We start from the raw sequence: 27465 nt of genomic DNA, 5'->3' as shown, positions 1-27465 counted from the left end.
GACTGTGGTCTTGTTTCATCTAGCAATTCCTATGTTCTAAAGCAAGTTCCAAAACATACAAATCTAGTTAAAAACTTGCACATTTTACTTCCCAATCATTTATGAACACTTCTGTAGTTTAGCATACACTTGAGAAACTGCAATTATCAGAAGGATAGTTTAAAAATATTGTTGAAATATGAAGACAAAGTGAACAAATGGGGGTCGAAATTGGATATTTTTCTGCCCATTTTCCAGATGGAAAATGAGGTTCAAAATATCCAATTTTGAAGGTGCCAAGGAAACCTAACAAATATTCAATGCCATTTTGGCATTGGATGATTTTTAGGTATCTGGTATATATACTAATGAGGAGCCTAACACCTGTTTTAGGACCTCTCCAAGGAATTGGGCTACCCTGAATGAAGCAAGCAGCCTGCTGTGGAGCAGGCTGTGGAGTCATTTCTGACCCCATCACAATTCTATATCATTGTTGTCTGATGCATCCTGAATAATGTCGCCTTGCAATGCGGGCACAACATTGAACCAGCAGCATTCTTCTCGGAGGAAGAAGAGCAGCAAGAACAAGAGGATACAGGAGAAGCAGTTGGAAGACCTGCATGACAAGCAGCCAGGGTTATTTGGAAGAAAAATGACAACCACCCGCTTCAAATCACTCCAGCATCAACATACATGTAATACCATTCCATCTTTGATTTCACATTCAAATTAACCCCTAGGCCACAAAATTTGGATATGGAGCACTGGTGGTTTCTATGGGTGCCAGTTTAGGAGAAAAATGGGAACACCGCCATCTCCAAGATCTACTCCAAGTCACACCCAACCCTGATTTCAAAACATAATTAGCATTCCTTCATTGTCACTGGGTCAATATCTTGGAACTCCCTATCTAACAGCACTGTGGGAGCACCTTCATCATATGGACTGCAGCCATTCAAGAAAATGTCTCACAATAACCTTCTCAAGAGTAGTTTGGAAGGGTAATAAATGCTGTTCTTGCCAGTGATGTCTACATCCCATGAATGAATAAATAAAAAATAATGTAATACTTGGTTGATGAAATTTCAATGCCACTTCAAGTATAATTGAATCAGGATTAGTAAAAAAACTTAGATTAATATCGTGAGTTCCAGCACCTGACAGCTAAACTCAATTATCAGCATAACCAGGAGGAAGGCATGTTCCTGAATGACATTCATCAATGCATTTTACCTCTAAGTTAAAACTCCATACTAGTTCACTAAAGCAATTTAAAACATCGTAGTACCTCTAATTTTTGCAGGAAAGGCAGCCAGTATTCATTCAAAAGGTCATTCCTGTATTTTTTTGTGAAGTACCCAACATAAGAAATAAAAGCTGTAACAAGAAGCACATCTCCACACAGTGTTTCTTCTTGTGCCTTGAATTTATCTACGGATTCACCCCAGCGGATCTTCTCTGATACTAAACCTCCAACAAGTCTGTAAAAAGATGATTTTTTAAAAAATAGATATACCCTCTACTTTCCTCCTTTTTGTCCACTTTTTACAAAAGGACAATTATAAACTAGGGCAAAGGGTAGAAAGATGATTTGCCCACAGCCTTTTGCCAATGCCATTCTAAATCATGGACCAGCAGGTGTGCAAGTGAGACCTAGGGACAGTTTTCCCTGTTTTCTGTAAAAGCAGCCCAAAAGGTCATAGTGGATGTTGAAATATGCCTCGTAGCTGAATCTCTTGCCTAACAAATAATAGAAGGGAATGTTGCATTCCACCATGTAGGAAAAAGAGCTTGAATTTATTTTGGCTTTTCATATGATGCCCTAAAGCACTTCACAACCAATGAATTACTTTTGAAGTATGGTCACTATTGTATAGGCAAATATGGCAGGCAAGTGTTGCACTAACAGCAATGAGATAAATGACCAGTATATCTGGTTTTGTGATGCATATTCAAGTACGAATGTTAGCCAAAAATGTCATGGGATCTTGTACATCCACCTGAGCAGTTAGATGGAACCTCAATTTAATGTCTCATCAAAAAGGATGTTCCTTTGACAATCAAGTTCTCCTTTTCTATTTGGGCAGTTCAGCTCTGGAATGAATCTTGAATCCATCACCTTCTAGCTCAGAGATGAAACTGAGTCAAAGTGACAAGGATCATAAATTTTATATTCTGTGCAAACAGCTTTAACCAGTGACCGTGGACCATAGCATGTGAACAGCTGACTATTCCTCTGAACAGATTTATTCCTATATACCTAAAAAGCTAGAAACCCTTTGAGTGTAGGAAATATGTCTTTGAGTGTAGGCAAGTGATGGGACACTGTTAGAACAATACAGAATACTTCACAAAGGTTCTTACTTTAGAACATAGAACACAGAACATAGAACAGTACAGCACAGTACAGGCCCGTCGGCCCACAATGTTGTGCCGAACCTTTAACCTACTCTAGGATCAAACTACCTACATGCCCTTCATACTACTATCATCCATGTACCTATCCAAGAGTCGCTTAAATATCCCTAATGTATCTGCTTCTACTACCACCCTTGGCAGTGCATTCCACGCACCCACCACTCTCTGTGGAAAGAACCTACCTCTGACATCTCCCCGAAACCTTCCTCCAACCACCTTAAAATTATGCCCCCTGGTGATAGCCCTTTCCGCCCTGGGAAAAAGTCTCTGGCTATCCACTCTATCTATGCCTCTCATCATCTTGTACCCCTCTATCAAGTCACCTCTCATCCTTCTTCGCTCCAATGTGAAAAGCCCTAGCTCCCTCAACCTTTCTTCGTAAGACATGCCCTCCAGTCCAGGCAGCATCCTGGTAAATCTCCTCTGCACCCTCTCTAAAGCTTCCACATCCTTCCTATAATGAGGTGACCAGAACTGAACACAATATTCCAAGTGTGGTCTAACCAGGGTTTTATAGAGCTGCAGCATAACCTCGCGGCTCTTAAACTCAATCCCCCTGTTAATGAAAGCCAACACACCATATGCTTTCTTAACAACCCTATCATCTTGGGTGGCAACTTTGAGCGATCTATGGACATGGACCCCAAGATCCCTCGGTTCCTCCACACTACCAAGAATCCTGTCTTTAAGCCTGTATTCTGCATTCAAATTCGACCTTCCAAAATGAATCACTTCACACTTTTCCAGATTGAACTCCATCTGCCACTTCTCAGCCCAGCTCTGCATCCTGTCAATGTCCCGTTGCAACCTACAACAGCCTTCCACACTATCCACAACTCCAGCAACCTTCGTGTCATCGGCAAACTTGCTAACCCAGCCTTCCACTTCCTCATCCAAGTCATTTATAAAAATCACAAAGAGCAGAGGTCCCAGAACAGATCCCTGCGGAACACCACTGGTCACCGAGCTCCAGGCTGAATACTTTCCATCTACTACCACCCTCTGTCTTCTATGGGCCAGCCAATTCTGTATCCAGACAGCCAACTTTCCCTGTATCCCATGCCTCCTTACTTTCTGAATGAGCCTACCATGGGGAACCGTATAAAACGCCTTGCTAAAATCCATATACACCACATCCACTGCTCTTCCTCGATCAATGTGTTTTGTCACATCTTCAAAGAATTTACAAATTGGAAATCTGGAGCAGACTATGGGGCAGGCTGCTTGCACAGTATAAATATTTTGTTCACTTGGAGGAATTGGCCAAAATCTACCAATGCAGAAAGCTTAGTTGACAGTTCCTTCATCAATTAAAGTCCCCGCACAATTGTGTTCGGCATAGTAACACCATAAGCCTGCAATGTTCAGGCATTCCTAATGTTCAGTGTTGCTTGGCTGATAATGATGAAAAATTAAATATGCCCGCTCATATTTGGATGCATGCTTGCATTGTCTGGCCGAAGTAGTGTTTGAACATTCTTACAGCTGTACAATGGAGCAGGACTCCAGTGGATTTGTTGCACCCAATTTTTCAGCCCTGGCTGCCATAGTAACACAGGAAATTTAAGAGAAACAAGTTCAAGAATACTACAGTTAACTAAAGACAAAAAATTATAACTGAAAAATTGTGGAGGCTCTAGAACTCCACAGTTTTCTTATTTATACTGGTCCAAATTTACCTGTTTGCAAGTGAAATGGTTCTGTTGGTGGTGTCAGCTTCTTGTTGACATTTGAGTTTTTCAGCTGTGGCTTTTTCAAATTCAGATGTCAACTTTGCTAAATTTTCATCAAGTTCCTGAAAATTAAAGTAGATAAATGGTCAGCGGAAAAGATTGCAATCTAGAAACTGCTGTTTGTAATAATGCTTAATATTCCTGTCTGTTATTTTAAAGGTGCTATTTACACATTACAGATAAAACATAAATAGTGGCCATTAAGTAGTCATATTCTAATGTTACAACTGTAATTTCTAGCCTGTATGATTTTAGGATATTAATACAATATTCTTTTTCAGTTTTCGGATTAAAATATTAATACAATGATTTAAAAGAAACAAATAGATTTTCTGTTACAAATCAATTTGTAAAAGATATTTAAAACAATATAGATGTATGCACCTAGATTACAATATCCTACTATTTTGTAGATATCTTTAACATAGTGAACATTTACAGGGTGCTTCACAAAGGGACAGATTAGAAGTGAACAGGAATTTGGAGAAAGTTAGAGAAGGTGATTATAAATGTGTCAAAAAACTAAGTTTTGAAAAGGCTTTGGAAGAAGGAAGAGATGTGATAAGGTCATTCCAGAGGGGAGAAATTAGGGATTGATCGCCAGGACTGTGGAGAAGGCGGACCAGTTCTGCTCCTCCTGGTTCCACGAAAAATGTTTTAAAAGAAAAATTAAATTATGTGCTAAAGAATCCTTTAACAGGCATTTGCCCTCTAATTTCCATATTCAAGGAGCTTAATGCCTGCCTTTGGCATGCAGTTGGGACCCCTAAAAATGGTCCCATGAGTTTGGCAGTTGGATCACTGTCTGCACAGATTGGACACAGGCTGCCACACTTCTAAACTGGTATGCTTGTGCCCATTTTATGCCTGGAAAACAGGTGCAACACAGACCAATTTATGAGACAGGATAAAATGGCACGGTTCTTGGTGAGTTTGTGTAGGATAGAGCTCAAGAATCATTTGTAGTCTAATTGGGCATGATAAATTTAAAGCATAAATGCAATTTTATAAATACATAACTTTTGAAATGCATCCTGCAGTATTGTGTATATTCAAATTTCTTATTAAATGCTTAAAGGAACAAACATTAGAGTAGCACATTGTGTGACATGCATACTTACATTTATCATGCGTGTGATACCAGCAAGTTTCTCCTGTGCAGCTGCCAGTTCAGCATTAGCCTGTGCCAGAGCTAACCTCTTAGGTGCCACTTCACAGAACACCTCATAAAATTTTACAATGTTTATGCACCATGAACACAGACCAGCTGCAGCTATGGACTTAGTACGAACAAAATCAGCATCAAACATTGGATTATCAAGAATTGGCCTATTAAAAGTGATGGAAACAAATAAATAGTAAGTCACAAGTAGCCAACACATAAACAATTCACTCTTATCCTTCAATATATTATAATCAAGAATATAACAAATATTTTATATTACAACTTAAGTGATCTATTCATCATATAAATGATAACATATGATCTGTAGCAAACATTAGGAATGTATTCAATCCTAAATTGGTTTTAGAAAAATGTGTATGTGCACATTCAGGTCCAAAAGCAATTATGGATCATATATGCCCAGAATTCATTGCTTGAACATCTTTTACTTTTATGCATTTTTTTCTCTCTGGTTCTACTTAGTGAAACATAGCTTGGGTTACACTGGGGTGAAGTGACCATAATTCCATAAGTTTTAAGGTACTTTTGGATGAGGATAAGAGTAGTCCTCGGGTGAAGGTGCTAAATTGGGGGAAGGCTAATTATAACAATATTAGGCAGGAACTGAAGAATTTAGATTGGGGGCGGCTGTTTGAGGGTAAATCAAGATCTGACATGTGGGAGTCTTTCAAACGTCAGCTGATTAGACTCCAGGACCAGCATGTTCCTGTGAGGAAGAAAGACAAGTTTGGCAAGTTTCGGGAAGCTTGGATAACATGGGATATTGTGAGCCTAGTCAAAAAGAAAAAGGAAGCATTTGTAAGGGCTGGAAGGCGAGGAACAGATGAAGCACTTGAGGAATATAAAGACAGTAGGAAGGAACTTAAGCAAGGAGTTAGGAGGACTAAAAGGGGTCATGAAAAGTCATTGGCAAACAGGATTAAGGAAAATCCCAAGGCTTTTTATACATATATAAAGAGCAAGAGGGTAACCAGGGAAAGGGTTGGCCCACTCAAGGACAGAAATGGGAATCTATGTGTGGAGCCAGAGGAAATGGGTGAAGTGCTAAATGAGTACTTTGCATCAGTATTCACCAAGGAGAAGGACTTGGTGGATGATGAGCCGAGGGAAGGGAGTGCAGATAGTCTCAGTCATCTCATTATCAAAAAGGAGGAGGTGTTGGGTGTCTTGCAAAGCATTAAGGTAAATAAGTCCCCAGGGCCTGATGGGATCTACCCCAGAATACTGAGGGAGGCAAGGGAAGAAATTACTGGGGCCTTGACATAAATCTTTGCATCCTCATTGGCTACAGGTGAGGTCCCAGAGGACTGGAGAATAGCCAATGTTGTTCCTTTGTTTAAGAAGGGTGGTAAGGATAATCCAGGAAATTATAGGCCGGTGAGCCTTATGTCAGTGATAGGGAAACGATTAGAGAGGATTCTTCGGGACAGGATTTACTCCCATTTGGAAACAAACGAACTTATTAGCGAGAGACAGCATGGTTTTGTGAAGGGGAGGTCATGTCTTACTAATTTGATTGAGTTTTTTGAGGAAGTGACGAAGATGATTGATAAGGGAACGTCGGAGGATGTTGTCTATATGGACTTTAGTAAAGCCTTTGACAAGGTCCCGCATGGCAGACTGGTGCAAAAGGTGAAGTCACACGGGATCAGAGGTGAGCTGGCAAGATGGATACAAAACTGGCTCAGTCACAGAAGACAGAGGGTAACAGTGGATGGGTGTTTTTCTGAATGGAGGGATGTGACTCGTGGTGTTCCGCAGGGATCAGTGCTGGGACCTTTGCTGTTTGTAGTATATATAAATGATTTGGAGGAAAATGTAGCTGGTCTGATTAGTAAGTTTGTGGACGACACAAAGGTTGGTGGAGTTGCGGATAATGATGAGGATTGTCAGAGGACAGATAGATCGGTTGGAGACTTGGGCGGAGAAATGGCAGATGGAGTTTAATCTGGACAAATGTGAGGTAATGCATTTTGGAAGGTCTAATGCAGGTGGGAGGTATACAGTAAATGGCAGAACCCTTAGGAGTATTGACAGGCAGGTACAGGTTCACAGGTCACTGAAAGTGGCAACGCAGGTGGATAAGGTAGTCAAGAAGGCATACGGCATGCTTGCCTTCATCGGTTGGGGCATAGAGTATAAAAATTGGCAAGTCATGTTGCAGCTGTACAGAACCTTAGTTAGGCCACACTTAGAATATTGCGTGCAATTCTGGTCGCCACACTACCAGAAGGACGTGGAGGCTTTGGAGAGGGTACAGAGGAGGTTTACCAGGATGTTGCCTGGTCTGGAGGGCATTAGCTATGAGGAGAGGTTGGAAAAACTCGGATTGTTTTCACTGGAACGACGGAGGTGGGGGGGTGCGACATGATAGAGGTTTACAAAGTTATGAGCGGCATGGACAGAGTGGATAGTCAGAAGCTTTTTCCCAGGGTGGAAGAGTCAGTTACTAGGGGACATAGGTTTAAGGTGCGAGGGGCAAAGTTTAGAGGGGATGTGCGAGGCAAGTTTTTTACACAGAGGGTGGTGAGTGCCTGGAACTTGCTGCCAGGGGAGGTGGTGGAAGCAGATACGATAACGACGTTTAAGAGACATCTTGACAAATATATGAATAGGAAGGGAGTAGAGGGATATGGGCCCCGGAAGTGCAGAAGGTGTTAGTTTAGGCAGGCATCAAGATCAGTGCAGGCTTGGAGGGCCAAATGGCCTGTTCCTGTGCTGTACTGTTCTTTGTTCTTTGTTCTTTGTATGTGGGGACCATGGTAGAAAATAAATGGAAATGTGACATAACATATCAAATAACACAATGGAGATCTGACACTATAGAAATCATTTCATTCAATGTTCAGGTGGGGCAGAAAACTTAAAAGAATTTAACAGCAAGTGTTGATGTTGAGTTAAAGAGTCTCAGTGTCATAAGAAAGTAGTGGTTAATGGATGTTTTTTGGGCTGGAGGAAAGTTTGTGGTGGAGCTCCCCAGGGGTCAGTGTTGGGACCTTTGCTCTTCCTGATATATATTAAGGACCTAAACCTTGGTGTACAGGGCACAGTTTCAAAATTTGCAGATGATACAAAACTTGGAAGTATGTGAACTGTGAGGAGGATCGTGTAGAATTTCAAAAGGACATAGACAAGTTGGCAGAACTGGCGGACAAGGGGCAAATGAAGTTCAATGCAGAGAAATGTGAAGTGATTCATTTTAGTAGGAAGAACATGGAGAGATAATATAAAATAAAGGGTACAATTCTAAAGTGGGTGCAGTAGCAGAGGGATCTGGGTGTCTATGTGCATAAGTCATTGAAGGTGGCAGGACAGGTTGAGAGAGCAGTTAATAAAGCATACAGTATCCTAGGCTTTATTAATAGGGCATAGAGTACAAGAGCAAGGAGGTTATGTTAAACTTGTATAAGACACTAGTTCAGCCTCAGGTGGAGTATTGCGTCCAGTTCTGGGCGACACACTTTAGGAAAGATGTGAAGGCATTGGAGAGAGTACAGAAAATATTCACAAGAATGGTTCAAGGGATGAGGAACTTCAGTTATGTAGATAGAATGGAGAAGTTGGGACTGTTTTCCTTGGAAAAGAGAAGGCCGAGAGGAGACTTGATAAAGGTATTCAAAATCATTAGGGGTCTGGACAGAGTAGATAGAGAGAAACTATTCCCACTCATGAAAGGATCGAGAATGAGAGGGCATAGATTTAAAATAATTGGCAAAAGAAGCAAAAGCAACATGAGAAAAAACTTTTACACACAGCGAGTGGTTAAGGTCTGGAATGCACTGCCTGAGAGTGTGATGGAGGCAGGTTCAATCGAGGCATTCAAAAGGGAATTAGACTGTTATCTGAAAGAAAGAATGTACGGGGTTATGGGGAGATGGTGAAGGAACAACATTAGGTGAATTGCTCATTTGAAAGACACGATGGGCCGAATGGCCTCATTCTGCACTGTAACAATTCTGCGATTCTGTGAAGATGCAGTCAGAATGACTTTAAAAGCAATAGATCTTAAAAAAATCAACAAGAATCATTTGAGAGTTATGGGAGGATGAAATGCTTTGCCATAGAATCATTAAGGAAGATTTGATAAATATTTGTGGCAAAGGAACCCACAGGGCTCTGAGTAGAAAGCAAAGCAGTGTGAGGAGTGTGCATCCGAAAGAAGACCCCCCCCACCATGGCTGGAAGAGGCCCTCAGCTAAATTCTGGGAGGTGATTGAGGGGGCCGGTGGGGGGGCCGACGTGGATGGGCTGGAGGGGAAGGTGATGTTCGTGTTGGGGATGGTTTGGATCTGACATATTTAAAGACCTTGAGTTTCAGATTCATAGGGCTGGATTTTCATTTTGGGGAAGGGAAACAAAGTCAGAACCATTTCGGGTCGCAAACCCGCTCCCGGGGTAGGGTGGGCGTGGAAACAGAAATGGCCCCCGAGTTTCATGGAGATGACCACTTAACTGATATGGAGACAGTTTTGGCGGTTAGTTAACGGCTGCAGGGGCAGGAACTGAGGCGGGCCAACTCAAGTGCGTGCCTGATTTAAACTCATTACGGCAGCCATTACTGTGGTTGCTGTTTCACTGCTGTGACTGGGTAGAGAAGACACAGAAAACATCATTTCCATGAGATCTCAGGAGAGCCAGAGGCCTGGAATCTGGGACAGGGCAGCCCCTTGTTTTTCAGCCGCAGACCTGAGGGAAATGCTGGAGGCTGTGAGGAGAGAGGAGGGAGGCCCTCTTCCCGATGACTGGAAGGAGGAGACCACCCACACAGACATGGATGGACATCGCAGCCACTGTCAATGGCAGAGGTGTGCTGAGAAGAACCTGTAACCGGTGCAGGAAAAGGTTCAATGACCTGATACACTTTGGTAAGGTAAGTGCTCCCCCGAACACTCAGGACAGGCCTCTGGGTATTCACCCTCCAGCAGACACACCAGCTGAGAAGCCTCATGGTACATGCTGCTCTTGAACATGGGAGAGGTGTGTGCTCAGGCCATTTACTGACCCCTCAGAATGTCACTGAGCCATAGTGCTGCTGAGGACCTTGCCAGCACAGAAACATGCACCCTCCAATGAGTTGGAGCAGCTGCCATTGGCCATAGAGGACAGCAGTGACTTATCACGCTCTCTTTTGTCCTCGCAGGAGAAATGGGCACATAATGCTCAAGAGAAGGCCCAAACAGGTGGAGGAGTACCCTACCTGCAGATCATCACACCAATGGAGGACAGGGCAATGGATATAACCAGGATCACAGATGACAAGGAGTCGGCCCTGACAAAATGGGCACTCATGGTGGAGATGGTGATTAGAGGGAAATGCGCTCATTAAGGGGGTGCATTGCACTCCAGCCCATCCAACAGCATGCAGACCACTGAGTTACACTGGGAAGCCTCAGTACTGCAGAGGCTTCTGCTTGCCAAGGCTAGCTCCGTGATCTCCTCTTGCAGACATCCACCTAAAGAGACCTTATCTCTCTCCATCACCAGGCCAAAATGACCAGTAAAGATCTGAAGAAACACTGTCACATCTTACAAGTGCACTGTCCACCAGTGCAGATACACTTACCTCGGTGGGTTCTCGCGCATGTTTCGATAGAGTGGCACTGGGTTGCAAGAATGGCACAAGTGTGCAGGAGGAGGTGCCAGAGGCAGAGGCAGCTGTGGTCAGTTCCCCTCTGAGGAGGGAGGCCAGATGCAGCCCTGCTCAGCTGGGCATTGATGCAGGGCCTCATGAGTCACTAGAAAGGAGGCTCTTCCTAAACCAGAAGCAGCAGGCTTGCTTCCACATGTCAGAGTTCCCTGAGGCAGTGCAGGTCACAGGCAGTGAATGGAGGAGTTCAGCCAACTGATGTGTGCCACAATGGCTCAGGGCTATGGGTGCATGAGCTACCCCATGGAGAGCATGGCCAGCCTCATGGGGATCTATATGTGGCAGCTCTTGGAATGCATGCAGGAACTGTGCACTAAAGTACACAGGATGCATGCTGCACTCTGTAGTTTGGACCGGTCAGTGGCGCTGGTGGTGCAGAGATATTTGGAGCGGACGCCAGTTCTGCTGCAGCTGATGCTCCCCACCAGCCATCTGGAGCACCAGCTAAAGGCTGAGGATGCCACTGAGGAGGATGAGGGTGCTACCCCTCATGGGGCACCTTCATCATACTTGGCCTCCTTGGCTCCTCTGACAGTGGGAGCATCTGTGCAGCAGGGCCAAGTGACAGAGGCTGTCCCTGCATGGATGCAGGTGCAGCAGCCTCTGGAGATGCCTCCGTGGGCACCTCTAGGGTGAGGACAACCATCACATGCATCTCAGCCACAAGCCGGACAAGTGAGCAGGCTATCTCCACCTCCTCCAAGGTCACAAGGAAAGCAATGGCTGAGCATGGAGGCCACATTGTTGCATGGAGCACTGAGTGGTCACTGGGGTGTCTTCTTGCTGTAACTGAGCACTGTTTTCCTTTCTGAGCACTATGCAAATAATGACACATGAAGCCACAATTGTGAGACTCCTTTTATTGATGCCAGGACAAGAAAATAGGCATGAGGTGATGAAGGAGATCAAAAGTTCTCCAATGTTGGCAGGAATTCCTCTGGGCAGATGCTCATCCTTCATTGGTGGTAACAGTTTACATGTTCCAGGCTGCGTCTTCAATGGAAGTGTTAGCACAGGCACCTCAGAGTGTCCATACCATGTCCTTCATCCTGGGTCAGAGGGGCTCAGTTGAAACGTTCCTGAATAAGATGATCCCTGATATTCATGGCATCCTAACGAGACAATTGAGCCCTATGCCGTACCTGGCCACCTCCCTGTGCAGCCAGAGCACCTTGGTGTTCTGCATCCACTCCTTCCAACTCCTATTCCTCCTCCTCTTCTATATCCCGAACCTCTTCTTCCTCCAATGAGCTTCCTCCCTCCAGGGCCTCACCGTCCTCATGGTCCACACCTCTCTGGAGAGCCATGTGATGGAAAGCGCAGCACAATGAGCAAGACTTCTGCAGGAATATATTGCAAGATGCCACTCGACCAGTCCAGGCACTGGAAACTCATCATGAGAAGCCGATTGACTGCTTTGGTGGCTTTGGTTGTATCACCGCTGTGCATCTGTCTGGGGCTCTCGTAGATGGGTGAGTCGCCATCCCTTCAAGGGATATCACTTGTCCCCTTTGGGGTTTGATCAAAAGAACTGTGGCAGCCTAGATTGGCAGAGACTGAAGGAGTCATGGCAGCCTCCAGGAAAGCAAGTGCACACATGGAAGAAGCTCTAGTTGTGGTTGTAGACCAGCAGGACATTGAGGGAGTGGAAGCCCTTCCTGTTGTGTTCAATGTTCAATGGTTTAATTGATCTGGGTTTGATTGTGCTAGTCTGTCCACTGATCAGTATTCAATGTGCTTAATTGCTTAAGCCTAGAATTGATGAAACTGAAACTAGATGCTGGAAGGTACTAGTAAACAGAGACTGTGTTCTGAGAGAGACATTTTACTGAAATCTTGTAAGTGCTGTGTGACAGAAACCACACCTGCCAAATGGAAACATATTAATTTCATCGGAATAATATTTGAACGTTTACTGAACATTGAACATAACTTGCTTAAGAGGACCACAGAGCAGTGGCTAAAAACATGGCTGCACATTTGCATTCTGAGAGACAGTTGAACAGAGACAATGGGAGTGCTCCCTAATTCAGTTAGCCAGATGGGTTTTGTCAATAGTGACGATCAAAAGGCATTGAGAGTCATTGTCTGTGTAAGAGCCATACCTTCACCCCCACTTCCACCCGCCCCCCCCCCCCCACCACTACCCCCACTGAGTGTGTCTAGTAAGCTTTGAACAAACAAAGAGCTGGTCACATGACTAACCTGCTGGCCAACCTGGGAATTGATTGAATTGTGCATCACAGTACAGTTTTGGCAGACTGCAATTTTGAAGACCAAAGAGAAGCACGGTCTCTCTCGCTCTGTCTCTCTCTCACGCAAAGTTCCAGGGATCAACGGAAGCAATTTAAGCCTCAAGACAGAAGACCCCCGCAGCCTTCTGGTACCAGCGAAACAAGTTTGAAAGTGTGCACTGAGCTCCAATGAGAACTGCAAGACTTAACTTCAATCAAAGACATAGGGACAGCAAAACCAAAAACAGTAACTGGATTCCATCTACTACTTCAAACCTTCCCCCTTTAATTCTTCTTCCTCCTCTGTATATTTGTGTGTGTGCTTATCGCGTATGTATGCTAGCGTGGTTGCGTTGTGTATTTTTTAATAGTTTTAATTGAGTTAGAGTGTTAAGGTTAATAAACTTACACCTTTCTTGTTTAAACCTGAGAAAGCCTGTCTGATTGTTTCCTTTACAATTACAGTTAGAGAGCAGTGAGCAAGGACTCAGTGAGGTGAAGCTAAAATACTGTCTTTTAAAAAATTAAACTGTGTTACAGCCAAACCAGGAAAGGGGCAAATGGGGAGCCTGAGACTCCTTCCTCACCTGGTCGTAATAAAAATATGGGGGCTAGCATCCAGATTGGACCCACAGACAAATGAGAAATTGGAAGTGGGAAATCAAATTGATCCCAATCAAAAAGAGAAAAAAATTCTATATGGGTTTTCTTGTGGTTTTGTGTGCAAGAATATTAACATGTCTGCGACCAAAGCTAGTAACGACCTAAGCCAGGGTGAAGTAACTTGGGATAAGTTAAAGGCACTGTCTATGGATGAGTTGAGGAATATGGCTGAGCAGTGTGGGATCACTTTCCTTGCCAAGGCTAGGAAATCGGAACTCCTAAGACAAGTGGCTAACCATTTTTCCCTTGAATCTGAAGAATCAGAGACAGGGTTAGAAATAGACTCCGACAGGGTATTGCTAGGTGTTATACAATTGGAACAGAGGAAACTTGAATTAGAAGACAGGGAAAGAGAGAGAGAAAGGGAGAGAGAGGAAAGGGAGAGAGAGGAAAGAGAGAGAGAGAAAAACAGGAGAGAGAAAGAGAAAGACATTTCCAGAAGAAATGGAAGATAAGAGAGATGAGGCAGCTTGAGTTACCTAGGGAGTAACTAAGTACCCCAGTGAAAATACAAGTGGTGTGGGGCTGTGTACTGAATTTTTAAAATTTTCCCGATTGATTCCAATATTCAATGAGGGAGACATGGAAGCATTTTTTGTATATTTTGAGAAACTTGCAAGGCAGTTAAAATGGCTAGCTAAGGGTTGGACTCTTCTGATGCAAAGTAAGCTAATAGGAAAAGCCCACGTGGTTTATTCTCTGTTGCCCAATGAGAGTTCATAAAATTATGAACTGACCAAAAATGCTATCCTCGGGGCATATGAGCTGGTACCGGAAGCCTACCACCAAAAGTTCTGAACACTCAGAAAACAGACAGATCAAATTTACTTGGAGTTTGAGAGAAGTAAGCAGCTAGCTTTTGACCAATGGTTGAGGGCTTTTAAAGTGCAACCCAGCTATGAAAACCTTAGAGAGGTAATTCTGCTCAAGGAATTTAAAACCTCTCTCCCACTCTTTCTAAAGACCCATGTGGAGGAACAAAAAGTACATAGAGCAAGGCAAGCCGCAGTTCTGGCTGATGAGTTTGCTCTAATATACAAGTCGATTCCCCAGGGGAAAATCTTTCATAGTCACCCCCAAGTCTGTAAAGGACAAAGGGTGGGAAGGTGATAGGAGCCCAAGCAGTCCTGGGAGGAAAAGAAAAGCAGGACACACAGGGGGCCCTTCTCCAGCTGAAAAAGATAGTGCTGTAAGTAGGGGTGAGACCCGGAGACCTGTATGCTTCCATTGTAATAAGGCAGGGATCATCTAAGAGCTGACTGCTGGAAATTATAGGGAAAGTCTGTAGGGTTTAACAGGGCACACCTGCTCAGTGAAGGAGAAGGGACCCTGATGGAAAGCACAGCAAAACAAGCTGTGGCTTTAACTGCAGCAGTAGTAAGGCACAGAAAACATACTGCTGCGGTGCAGGAAAATTTAATAGGATTCCGAAAGGTCATCAGGATTTCGTGTCTGAAGAGAGAGTAACCCCATACCCCTTGGGTGGGACAAGCAAGCCCATAGTAATACTCAGGGATACAGGGGCCATTAGATCCCATTTACTGGGAAAAGGCCTGACCTTCCCCCCAAAGAGTGCAGTAAATACCAGAATGGTGGTAAATGGTATTGGAGGGCAGTGTGCGCCTGTACCTTTACATAGGGTGCACTTGGAGTGCAACCTAGTTTCAGGGATTGACCCTAGTTTGCGTGTGGATGGGGTTGACCTGGTCCTAGGCAATGATCTGGCGGGGGCGAAGATTGTAGCTTCCTCAGTACTGATGGAGATCGTGGGAGGTCAGAGAGACAGGGTAGTGGCAGGAGACAGTGCCCTGCAGTTCCCCTGAATGTGTAGTGAATCGGGCCATGATCAAACCAGCTCCCCCAAAGGAGACTGAATTGACACTGCAGACAGATGACCATGAGATCTGTCTGTATGAAACTTACTTTGGAAAGTTAGAGGATCCAGGGAATTGATTAAATGGATTTTCCCTAGCTGAGGCTCAGCGAGCCGATTCAGTACTCAGAGAGTTAGCACAGGCTGCCCAGACTGAAATTGAAGCAGAGGGAGTCCCTGATTGCTACTATTTAAAGAATGAGGTACTGATGAGGAGGTGGAGTTCTTCTCACAGACCTAGGGACAAAGAGTGGACAGTGGTTCACCAGGTAGTGTTGCCTCAGAGGTGCCGGAAAGAAATATTATGAATGGCCCATGAGATTACAGTGACTGTACATGTCAGTATACGGAAATCCAAAGCCCACATAAGACGGCAGTTTGACTGGCCAAAACTCCACAAAGATGTGGTAGAGTACTGTACGAGTTGGCACATGCGGCAGTTTGGGGGTAAATCCCAACCTGCAGTGAAATCTGCACCCCAAAGCCCTGTACTGGCTCTTGAAGGACCTTTCAAGAGTGGGCTGGTGAATTGTAAGGGACCCCTGCCGAGAACAAAAGGCGACAGACAGGCACAGAGCTAGCAAAAAGTTAGAGAGGAAAGGGGAAAAAGGGACAGAGGACAGGTTAAAGGAAGTCTGGGAGGATTCCCAAATGAAAACCCCTACTGTCTGATCAGCCAACCCCGAAATATCGGAAAAATTATACCCCACATCCTCCTATGTAAATGCAGGCACCTGAAGCACCCCACCAGAGTTGCTAACAGGATCTACAGAAACCTGTAAGTACAAAGAAAGTCCTCAAGAGGGCAGATAAACTGTGAGGGTGATATCTCACCTAGTTAAAGTGCCGCAGAGGAGTGCAGTGGAATTTGGGCAAAGACCTGTAAGCAGGAGTGTCCCATAGGACAAGGGAAGATTAGCAAAGAATCCCACTCCCGCACAGTCAGCAGAAAAAGGAACCCACAATACCCTAAAGTGAAAAGCACTTGCATGACTCATCAGAGCACTGAAAGGGAGATCAGAGTGGATCCACACATTGCCGACCTTCATAATCAGAACTCCAAACCAGGGCTAATTAAATCTAATCATCCCCCTGCAGACCCCAACAGGAACAAAGGCACCCTAGACAATCATGGAAATGCGAAAACTTCAAACCTCCCAAAAATCACATGTTTATTGGGATGACCATTTCCAAAGGCTGATAGTGAAGAAACTTTAAACCCCTTAGGCAACACATAACTCATAGAGTCATAGAGTCATACAGCACAGAAACAGGCCCTTCGGCCCATCGTGTCTGTGCCGGCAATCAAGCACCTATCTATGCTAATCCCATTTTCCAGCACTTGGCCCATAGCCTTGTTTGCTATGGCATTTCAACTGCTCATCTAAATACTTCTTAAATGTTGTGAGGGATCCTGCCTCTACCATCTCTTCAGGTAGTGTGTTCCAGATTCCAACCACCCTCTGGGTGAAAAGTTTTTCCTCAAATCCCTCTAAACCTCCTGCCCCTTACCTTAAATCTATGCCCACTGGTTATTGATCCCTCTGTCAAGGGAAAAAGATTCTTCCTATCTATCCTATCAATGCCCCTCATAATTTTGTATACCTCAATCAGGTTCCCCCTCAGCCTTCTCTGCTGTAAGGAAAACAACCTTAGCCTATCCAGTCTCTCTTCATAGCTGAAATGCTCCAGCCCAGGCAACATCCTGGTGAATCTCCTCTGCACCCTCTCCAGTGCAATCACAATCTTCCTATAGTGCAGTGACCAGAACTGTACACAGTACTCCAACTGTGGCCTAACTAACGTTTTACACAGCTCCATCATAACCTCCTTGCTCTTATATTCTATGCCTCGGCTAATAAAGGCAGGTATCCCATATGCCTTCCTAACCACCTTATCTACCTGTGCTGTTGCCTTCAGTGATCCATGGACAAGCACACCAGGATCCCTCTGACCCTTTGTACTTCCTAGGGTCCTACCATCCATAGTATATTCCCTTGCCTTGATAGTCCTCCCAAAATGCGTCACCTCACACTTCTCAGGATTAAATTCCATTTGCCGCTGTTCTGCTCATCTTACCAGCCCATCTATATCATTCTGTAATCTAAGGCTTTCCTCCTCACTATTTATGACACCACCAATTTTCGTGTCATCTGTGAACTTACTGATCATACCTCCGATATTCTCGTCTAAATCATTAATGTACACTACAAACAGCAAGGGTCCCAGCACCGATCCCTGCGGTACACCACTGGTCACAGGCTTCCACTCGCAAAAACAACCCTCGACCATCACCCTCTGCCGCCTGCCACTAAGCCAACTTTGGATCCAATTTGCCAAATTGCCCTGGGCTCTTACCTTCTTAACCAACCTCTCATGGGGGACCTTATCAAAAGCCTTATTGAAGTCCATGTAGACTACATCAACTGCCTCATCGACACATCTAGTCACCTCCTTGAAAAATTCAATCAGCAAAGTATCTCAGATCCACTTCAAGAACAAAGGGGCAGTCCAAAGCAGCACTGCTACTAAGGAAAGACAGACTGTAACAATTTTTAAGATTTATTAATGAATGAGAATGAATGAGAGAAATGCATGTGTGTTTTCCTGTACTTTCTCTTGCTTCTAATTTATAATTAAATGCTCTCCCTAATGTTGCATTTCATTTGGCTGGAGGTGGAGGTGTGTCGGAAACCATACCTACCAATGGAAACATATTAATTTTGTTATTTGGAACACTGTTTAAACATCTACTGGACATTGAACATAATGTTTTTAAAAGGACCACAGAGCAGTGGCTGAAAACATGGCTGCAGATTTGCATTCAGAGAGAGACAGTTTAATAGAGAGATAATGGAGAGCTCCCTGATTCAATTAGCCAGATGGATTTTGCCAATAGTGATGATCAAAAGACAGTGAGAGTCATTGTCTGTGTAATTACTAGCACTCCAGAATTGGCCTTTATAGCCACTCCAGGCGCTGCTTCACAAACCACTGACCACCTCCAGGCGCGTATCCATTGTCTCTCGAGATAAGGAGGCCCAAAAGAAAAGAAAGAAAAAAAAGAATTGTCCCTCATTGAGTATGTCTAGTAAGCTTTGAAGAATCAACAACACTCACAGGTGATGTTGTGTTAAACAAAGAGCCGGTCACAAGACTAACCCGCTGGCCAACCTGGGAATTGATTGAATTGTGCATCACAGTGCAGTTTTGGCAGACTGTAATTTTGAAGCTCAAAGAGAAGCAAGGTCTCTCTCTCTCTCTCTGTCTCTCACGCAAAGTTCCAGGGCCCCACGGAAGCAACTTAAGCCTCAAGACAGAAGACCCCTGCAGCCTTCTGGTACCAGCAAAACAAGTTTGAAAGTGTGCACTGGGCCCCAATAAGAACTGCAAGACTTAACTTCAATCAAAGACTTCACAGCAAAACCAAAAACAGAATTCCATCTACTACTTCAAACCTTCCCCCTTTAATTTTTTCTTCTCCTCTGTATCTATTTGCGTGTGTGTTTATCCTGTAGGCATGCTAGCATGGTTGTGTTGTGTATTTTTTAGTAGTTTTAACTGAGTTATAGTGTTAAGGTTAATAAACTTACAATCTACTTGTTTAAACCTGAGAAAGCCTGTCTGCTTGGTTCCTTTACAATTACAATTAGAGAGCAGTGAGCAAGGACTCACTGAGGTGAAGCTAAAAACACTGTTTTAAAAAATTAAACCCTGTTAAGGCCAAACCAGGAATGGGGCAAATAGGGAGCCTGAGACCCCTTCCTCACCTGGTTGTAACAGCTGAGATATTTTAAAGCACTGTAAATAAACTAGTTGTTGATTTAGAACTAGTGTCATCTCTGCATTGCTCTGAGATATATCAGATATATAAAATATCCAGCAAACCAGCAAATACATAACACTTCCTATGAAGAATCTGAGTGGGTAGTCACTTGGTGCCTTGATGGCCATTGGGTGCAATCAATTATGCCCTGCACTAGGGGAATCCAGCAATGGTGGCAAGACCCACTGCCCTCTGTGCCTGCAAGGCTGAGTCTGTTGTAAATTGAATGTACTGTCCAGCTCTGGTGAATCGGGCATCAGTAACCTGTGAGATGCAGTGGTGTGATGCCATTTGCAAGATGCCACCAAGGTCCGCAGCTGATCCTTCGAAGGAGCCAGGAGTAACGAAGTTCAAGACCATAGTGACTTTAACGGCTACTGATAGGGCATGATGACCAGTGCTGCAAGGTGTGAGGTCTTCGGCAACAAATGCACAGATGTCTGTGAACATCTGCTGGAGAATTGCAGTTTCCCGTGGCACTGTTTATCGGTGATTTTCAGGCAGTTCCGTCTTGTCCAGTCGATCCTATGCTGAGGGCATGGCCTCCATGTCCTTCCTGCCCCTTGTCCCACTTCCCTGCCCTGCTGATGTCCGGGGCTTTGCCTTTCCTGCGGAGGATGATGCTTCTTATCGCCACTGGGCCCAAAATCTGAGTCATGCCCCCAATGCCAGCTGCTGCCTTCCTTGTGGTCAGGCGCCCCCCCCAATTATCCTTAGCAGCCTTGCTCACTGCTCTTATGCCCTTGTGATGCCTGTGGGGAGGGGGGTGGTGACGACCCGCTGCAATGCCCGAGCGCTTACTGCCCACTGTCCCCACCACCTGCGCTGTACCAAGGGCACCTGTCTGTGAATGGCTAAGACCCCTCTGTACCGTTTACTCTCTTATGGGGCCCAGATAATTCCCTGGGGTGGCCATGACTGGCTCCCCATTGTGTACCCGCCTCTCTTCACCTGGTCTGCCCCAGACAGCATATGCAGCCTGTGCGCCCTCAGAAATCTCAACATGTCCCATTAACAATCTCTTACTATGCTCCATAACCAGCTAATTAGCCTTAATCAGGGATGGGCCGCGATCGCGGAGCCATGCTCCGCCGTCGTGATGAACATGGTCGGTGCCAGACACGGTGTTGGGAAACCAGCACGTCGGCTGATCCCGGTATTTTCAACCCCTGGCCTCCGCTGTTCTCCCTCCTGGCAGGACATGAAAATTCAGCCCACATTTTCTGTTTTTAGGCTGCAAAATGGCCTCATACAGTCTTAAGCCTTCAATATGGCAGGCAGGAAGCTCATGCATCCTGTGATATGGAATAGTGCAACAGTAGAAAAGGGATGTGTGGCTGTGAGGGGGAGTGGGGAATTATGTAAGGGTATTTTGTGCCGACTAACTGCTTCATTCATCTCTTCTTTTACACTGTGTGATTTTGGAGAGCGTAGAAATGAGTCATGCTTCCTGCATTATTTCAGCATCAGCATTGGCACGTCTACCCTACCGTACATTTGTCAACTGGTGAGGTCAGTAAAACAGGTTGTGGTAGCACTGCACATCTGAGTCACCTCTTTTCAAACTTCCTGAACTTCCTTTTTCTGGGGCTTCCTTTCCTGAGTGCCGAAAAGTTTTCCTCTTCTTACTCTATTCTATTCTTACTTTCCTCAGCAATAAGGTACCAAACAATCTTGAGCTGAGTGGTAGTTAAATATTGGTTCTTTATTGTGAAGTAAGCTCTGTCATACACATATGACTAGGTGACTACCACGAGTCCAATGCTATAGCACATGTTGATTGACATCACTTCCTGAAATGATGTATGATGTATGACTGTTAAAGTGATATCACAACAACCTTTCTGTACCTTCAGAAAATCTATGGGCTCGGGCCATTGCAGACCCTCCCAATGTTGTTCTTCCTTTTACTATTGAAATTTTTACGAGAGCAAATGTTACATCTGTTGGCTTCTAATCAAAATGCTGAATCTTTAAGCTGCAGCAGCCTTTGAACTGCTGCAGCTGGACACTATTTCCCTTTCTCCCAGTGGGAGAGAACTGGTTAGGGAAGTTGGGCATGAAATTCTGATCCATAGCACCACCGGAGATGGCGCTATGGAAATTGGAGACCCTCGGAGTGGGGTGGACTGAGCCTCTTGCTGTTTTTGGCAAGGCCTGCATGGAGTCCCATGCTGGGACAGGCACTGACATGGGCATCCCCTGTGTGCACTGGAAGCCTTCCTACTGGTGCTGTCATGATGTCACTCAGCCCTACCAGGTGATTTGACAATCTATTTGCAAACTTGGACCAGGCAGGTCCATTCAATGTATTTGTTTGTCACTCATCAAGGAATATGCATTCTGCTGCAAGGGAGGTCCAACAGTGTCATTATTTAAAGGGCCAGGCACCCTACTTGTGGGTAAGGTGAGTTAAAATAACTTCTGCTATTGCAAAGTTTCTGGAAATACTGCGGAGTGCTTTTTGGAGGTGTGGTGCATTCCTGGACTTGGCAGGGAATGTTGCTACATCCTCACAGGGAGGACAGAGTATGTGATGATCTGTTCACACAAAGGCTGCATCTGGTCCCATATTATACCATGGGTCTGCAACATGACATGGAGATGGAGCAAAGGTTGTCAAGAAGGCAAGCTCTGCATGATATCCTCTGCCAAGTTACAGTCAGACACTTCCATTCCTAGACAATGTCAGCGTCCTGGTGTGCATTCTCATGAGCATTCTCCTGTATGCTGTCCTATCATTGTTCACATCTGCATCCCCTGTAGCAGATTTTATCTGCGACCTTGCTCTCTGGTGAGCTGACACATAAGCTATCCTTACCTCCTGGCCTGGCTGCAGCCCACTCATGCCCGGTAACTCTGCACATGCAGATCCCAACTCTATACAAGCCTCTAAGGTACATGCAGTGCCAGTATCTGAGCTGGTGTCTGTGAGTGTCAGATCAAGGGACAGGGCCTTGCCATCAGTGCTATGCTGTTGTTCTCTCTGTTCCTCCTAGGTGTGCTGTGGCTGGGCGGGTGGCAGTTCTTGGGTGTCTGAGAGCAGCAAATCAGAAAGGGGAAGGTTGGATGAGGGTAGGCGGGTAGAGTGGAAAATAAGAGCTCCATGGTCACACCATCTGTTGTGTATAGATACATTCATTGACCTTACCCACCTGAATGAAGTCATTACATTTCTTGTGGCACTGCTGCCAGGTCCTCGGGGCCAGACTCTGGGAATTGACCTCCCGGCTACCTGCTCCCATTTCTTTCTGAGGCTGGTCCTTGAGGGTCTCCAGTTTCCTGCAGAAACATGGCACTTTCCTTCTGGCCACCTTCACTACTAAGGTCTCCAGTACCACATCCGTGAACCTGAGAGCTCTCTCTCTGCCCTGGTGCTCCATTTTTCTTGTTTACAATTGCATCTGCGATATTCAGCAGCAGTCTGTTTAGATTTATGCAGCTACCCTTTAAGAGAGACAGACCATCTTTAAGACCATTTGCACCTTGTGAATGCAGCTTAGCCCCTTGCTGAGTGGGGAAGTCTGGATTTCCGGATTCCTTGCCCCTTACCAAATGTCCCTCCCCATCCACCTCACCTCTCCCAGCGGGTCAAATAAGTTGTTACGGCCATGTGGTGTGATGTGGGTAGTTCCCACTGTTCAACTCCCCACCTGACCGCAGCAACTGTATTTTTATTAAGGTTTTGCCCCTTGGTGTTTTATTTTTCAAATAAACAGACAGCGACAAGTTTTCTTGTAGGTTTTAAAAAACAGAAAATCAATTGTTTATTGATCAATACACCTTATCCCGAAATTGTCTCAACCGCATCCACTCACTCATTCACCTGCACACACACAGACACACACAGACACACACGAGACAAATAGAGAAGGGAAAAAGGAAGGTGACTTTTAGTGGGGTGGGGGGAGGTCACGATAAACCTGTTGAATTCTCCTGGAAATCAAGTTCTCGATGGGTACAAGCCTGAGATGATTGCAGATTTCTCTCTTGATTGAAGGTTCAGTTAAAGACTTCTAGTTCTCACTGCTGTATAATGTAGATGTAAGATTCTGCAGCACAGCACGTGCCTTCTGGCTTGGCCGGAACACAAGCTGTTAGGATGTTGCTTTTCTCTCTCTCTCTGTCTTTTTTTAAGGTAAAACTGTGTCACCTCTCACCTCCTGGTAGGAGACGTTCTCATCTTTCCCCCAAGGTGATCGCACAATGACCGAGGATGTGTCTACTTCACACCTTCTTTGTTTCAGAAGAAGACATTCTATTCTGGAATGTTTTTAGGATGGTGTGCAATTGACACCTCTTAGCTTTGAAGACTTGTCCTTTGTCTTTGCCCAACAGTTTGAATACACAAAGGCCAGTCCCTTTCCTTCAGTAGCCATTTTGGGACCATTCACCTTTTTAAAATAAAGGTTCATTTTTCAAAAGACAAAGTCAGTTTTTCATAACTCTTCAGAGTTAGTCCATAATTTGTATCGTCACACTTCCGGTGTGCGTAACAAAGCTATAATCCAGGACTATGTCTTTCTCTAGTTTGAATGCACATTGGCACTCTTTCCCCGTTTCCTCTGCCTCAAATTTGCACAAAGCTTCTACAAGTTGCTCCTTGAATCCACAGCATTCCTTCTTGGCCGTCATTTAAGCACTTCAAACTAAAAGCCTGTCCCTTGGCCTGGTTTTTGCAGGCAGCGATGAAGCAAGGGTGCTCACCCCTGACCTTGAAGAAAGCCTCACTGAGAGATCTAGTAATCTCTGTGGCAACAGCTTTAACTCTCTCGCTGTAGAATTGATTGTAGCGTTCTTTAATGGGGATTCCCAGTGTAGAGCTGTAGTGATGTCATCAAGCTGTTCAAGCAGCCAATCACAAAATTCTCAGATAGTCATAAAGACATAGAGTCATAGAGTTATACAGCACAGAAACAGGCCCTTCGGCCCATTGTGTCCATGCCGGCCATCAAGCACCTAACTATTCTAATCCCATTTTCCAGCACTTGGCCCGTAGTCTTGTATACTATGGCGTTTCAACTGCTCATCTAAATACTTCTTCAATGTTGTGAGGCTTCCTGCCTCTACCACCTCTTCAGGCAGTGCATTTCAGATTCCAACTACCCTCTGGGTGAAAACGTTTATCCTCAAATCCCCTGTAAACCTCCTGCCCCTTGCCTTAAATCTATGCCCCCTGGTTATTGACTCCTCCGCCAAGGGAAAATGTTTCTTCTTATCTAACCTATCAATGCCCCTCATAATTTTGTATACCTCAATCATGTCCCCCCTCAGCCTTCTCTGTTCTAAGGAAAACAACCCTAGCCTTTTCAGTCTCTCTTCATAACTGAAATGCTCCAGCCCAGGCAACATCCTGGTGAATCTCCTCTGCACCCTCTACAGTGCAATCACATCTTTCCTATAGTGTGGTGCCCAGATCTGTACACAGTACTCCAGCTGTGGCCTAACTAGCATTTTATACAGCTCCATCATAATCTCCCTGCTCTTATATTCTATGCCTTGGCTGATAAAGGCAAGTATCCCATATGCCTTCCTAACCATCTTATCTACCTGTGCTACTGCCTTCAATGATCTATGGACAAGGACACCAAGATCCCTCTGACCTTCTGTACTTCCTAGGGTCCTACCATCCATTGTATATTCCCTTGACTTGTTAGTCCTCCCAAAATACATCACCTCACACTTCTCAGGATTAAATTCCATTTGCCACTGCTCTGCCCATCTTACTAGCCCATCTATATCGTTCTGTAATCTAAGGCTTTCTTCCTCACTATTTACGACACCACCAATTTTCATGTCATCTGCAAACTTACTTAGCATACCTCCTATATTCACGTCTAAATCATTAATGTACACTACAAACAGTAAGGGTCCCAGCACCGATCCCTGCGGTACACCACTGGTCACAGGCTTCCACTCGCAAAACAACCCTCGACTATCACCCTCTGCCGCCTGCCACTAAGCCAACTTTGGATCCAATTTGCCAAATTGCCCTGGGCTCTTACCTTCTTAACCAACCTCTCATGGGGGACCTTATCAAAAGCCTTACTGAAGTCCATGTAGACTACATCAACTGCTTTACCCTCATCTACACATATAGTCATCGCCTCGAAAAATTCAATCCAGTTAGTTAGACAGCCACTCAAGAAATGAAAAACACTAAAATCAAATTAAAAATTTTGCATGGACCAAAACCAAGATTGGGACAAACATATGGGGTGAAGGTAGAAGCTGAAAAATGAAAACAGTTTTTAAAAAATTATTTAAAAAACTAGCTTTAAAAATCTAGTACTTAATCAGAAGGAAGAGATTTAACAACTCTCGTCAAATACAACATTATGTTTTTAGGGCCAGATTTGTTGTTCAGCAACAGTTATTATTTATATCATTGTTAAAAACCCAGTTACACCTGATTGAACAAAGTGTAACTTTTTATGGGGTTTCTAATAGCAATGTGAGAGCGGAAAAGGGGAAGTTCTCGCCACTTCAAATGATTTTACTGATTACTGGCTGGAGGAGGAGTCTACAGTGTAGCCCATGGTGGAGCAGTGAGTGACAGATTACAACTTCAGGATTTCCGCATTAATCTGCTCATGCGCTAAATCCTGAAGTTGCGGTCAGTTTCAGAGGGGTAATGATGGCGAATGCTGACAGCTCACCGTCAAAAACCCCTGTAAAATCCAGGCCCTTGTCTTTTACCACTGTGCCCAACATTGCTAATTATTGTTCGCTGCTTAAGTCTTTGAGTCCTCGTCAACATTTTGAAAAAGTATTCTGGTTTGCAACAGTTGAATTTATTTTAAATTAAAAATCAATATCTTTCAGGTCTAAGTGATATTCAATCACGCCAAGCTGCCATCAATAGTTTTCATTTAAAATTCTTTATTCCTATTCCTTGGATACCCTGTCACCTACAATGTTGTATGCCCCTGTTCAAAATGAAACCATTATAATATCACAAACATGCTTCAGATCCCAGGCTATCCTTCAATAAGTCACAGGAGATCAAGGAGGCAAAACATCAGATATATGAAGCAGTAGTGCTAATCTCAGAGAAGTGCCAAAAGGAGGTAAATGGTGGTTTTGAAACTGGGGAGCATCCATTCCGAGGGATGAAGGCTAAGTATTCAGCTCCAGAATGCTGAGTTCCAAGGCTCCCAAGACAATAGGCCTTTACCTCATTATCATAGACCCAGTACTGTGCAATAGCCCGCCAGCAAACACCAAAGAAAGTGTAAGGAAAAATAAAGCTGCTGTTAGCATCAACGCAACCCCCAGGTAGGCAGTTCAGCCTGGAGTCATGGGTCCACAATTGGAGGTTGGGGCCACAGAGAGTGAACAATTAGAAGTTAGGGCAGGAATACGAGGGCGATTGGGACCGATGGTGGGGGAGGATCAGGGGTAGACAGCAGAAACAATGGAGATTGTTGGCAGGGTGGTGATGGGAAAGGGGGATTGGGATCAGGTCCTTTAATGTGGGGTCGAGTGGAACGCACTACCCTTCCTTGCTCCAAATTCAGGAATGAAACTTACCTTATTGGTTGGCAGGACTGTTTTCGCTGAATGTAGTCCACAACGGTGCAGGCTGCCTCAGAGCAAATCAATGTTAGATAGCTAAAGGGTCTAATGCCTGTTGCAGGCATGGGTAAAGGATGCCTCTTATTCGTCCTTATTTAATATGGCCGTCAGTGCACTTCTGGCTGTCAGAGATTGCACGCATCTTGACTGCCATTTTGGGGGGTTAGTAGGCTGCATAGAGCCTGAAAAACAATTTCTAGGCAAATATGGTTCAAATTTTAGTGTACAAGAACACTACCAAAATCCACACATTTGCCAGTAAAATACCAGATCTAAAGGAGAATCATACATACATGTTATCAATTTATGACATATATGACTTATCAAT

At 44.5% G+C, this 27465-nt stretch overlaps 1 protein-coding gene across 1 annotated transcript in view; it reads right to left on the bottom strand.

The window, feature by feature from the left end:
- LOC137384384 (dynein axonemal heavy chain 17-like) overlaps positions 1 to 27465 on the bottom strand; it is a 1056876-nt gene that overhangs the window by 168241 nt on the left and 861170 nt on the right. The window contains exons 61-63 of the mRNA XM_068058353.1: positions 5252 to 5459; positions 4077 to 4192; positions 1268 to 1460 (exon numbers count right to left, since the gene is read on the bottom strand). Coding sequence (XP_067914454.1) covers positions 1268 to 1460; positions 4077 to 4192; positions 5252 to 5459 — 517 coding nt within the window. The remainder of the gene's footprint in view (positions 1 to 1267; positions 1461 to 4076; positions 4193 to 5251; positions 5460 to 27465) is intronic.

Source organism: Heterodontus francisci, chromosome 26 (genome assembly GCF_036365525.1).
Source record: "Heterodontus francisci isolate sHetFra1 chromosome 26, sHetFra1.hap1, whole genome shotgun sequence".
Classification (NCBI taxonomy): Eukaryota; Metazoa; Chordata; class Chondrichthyes; order Heterodontiformes; family Heterodontidae; genus Heterodontus; species Heterodontus francisci.
This window is presented reverse-complemented; position numbering and strand designations above follow the sequence as displayed.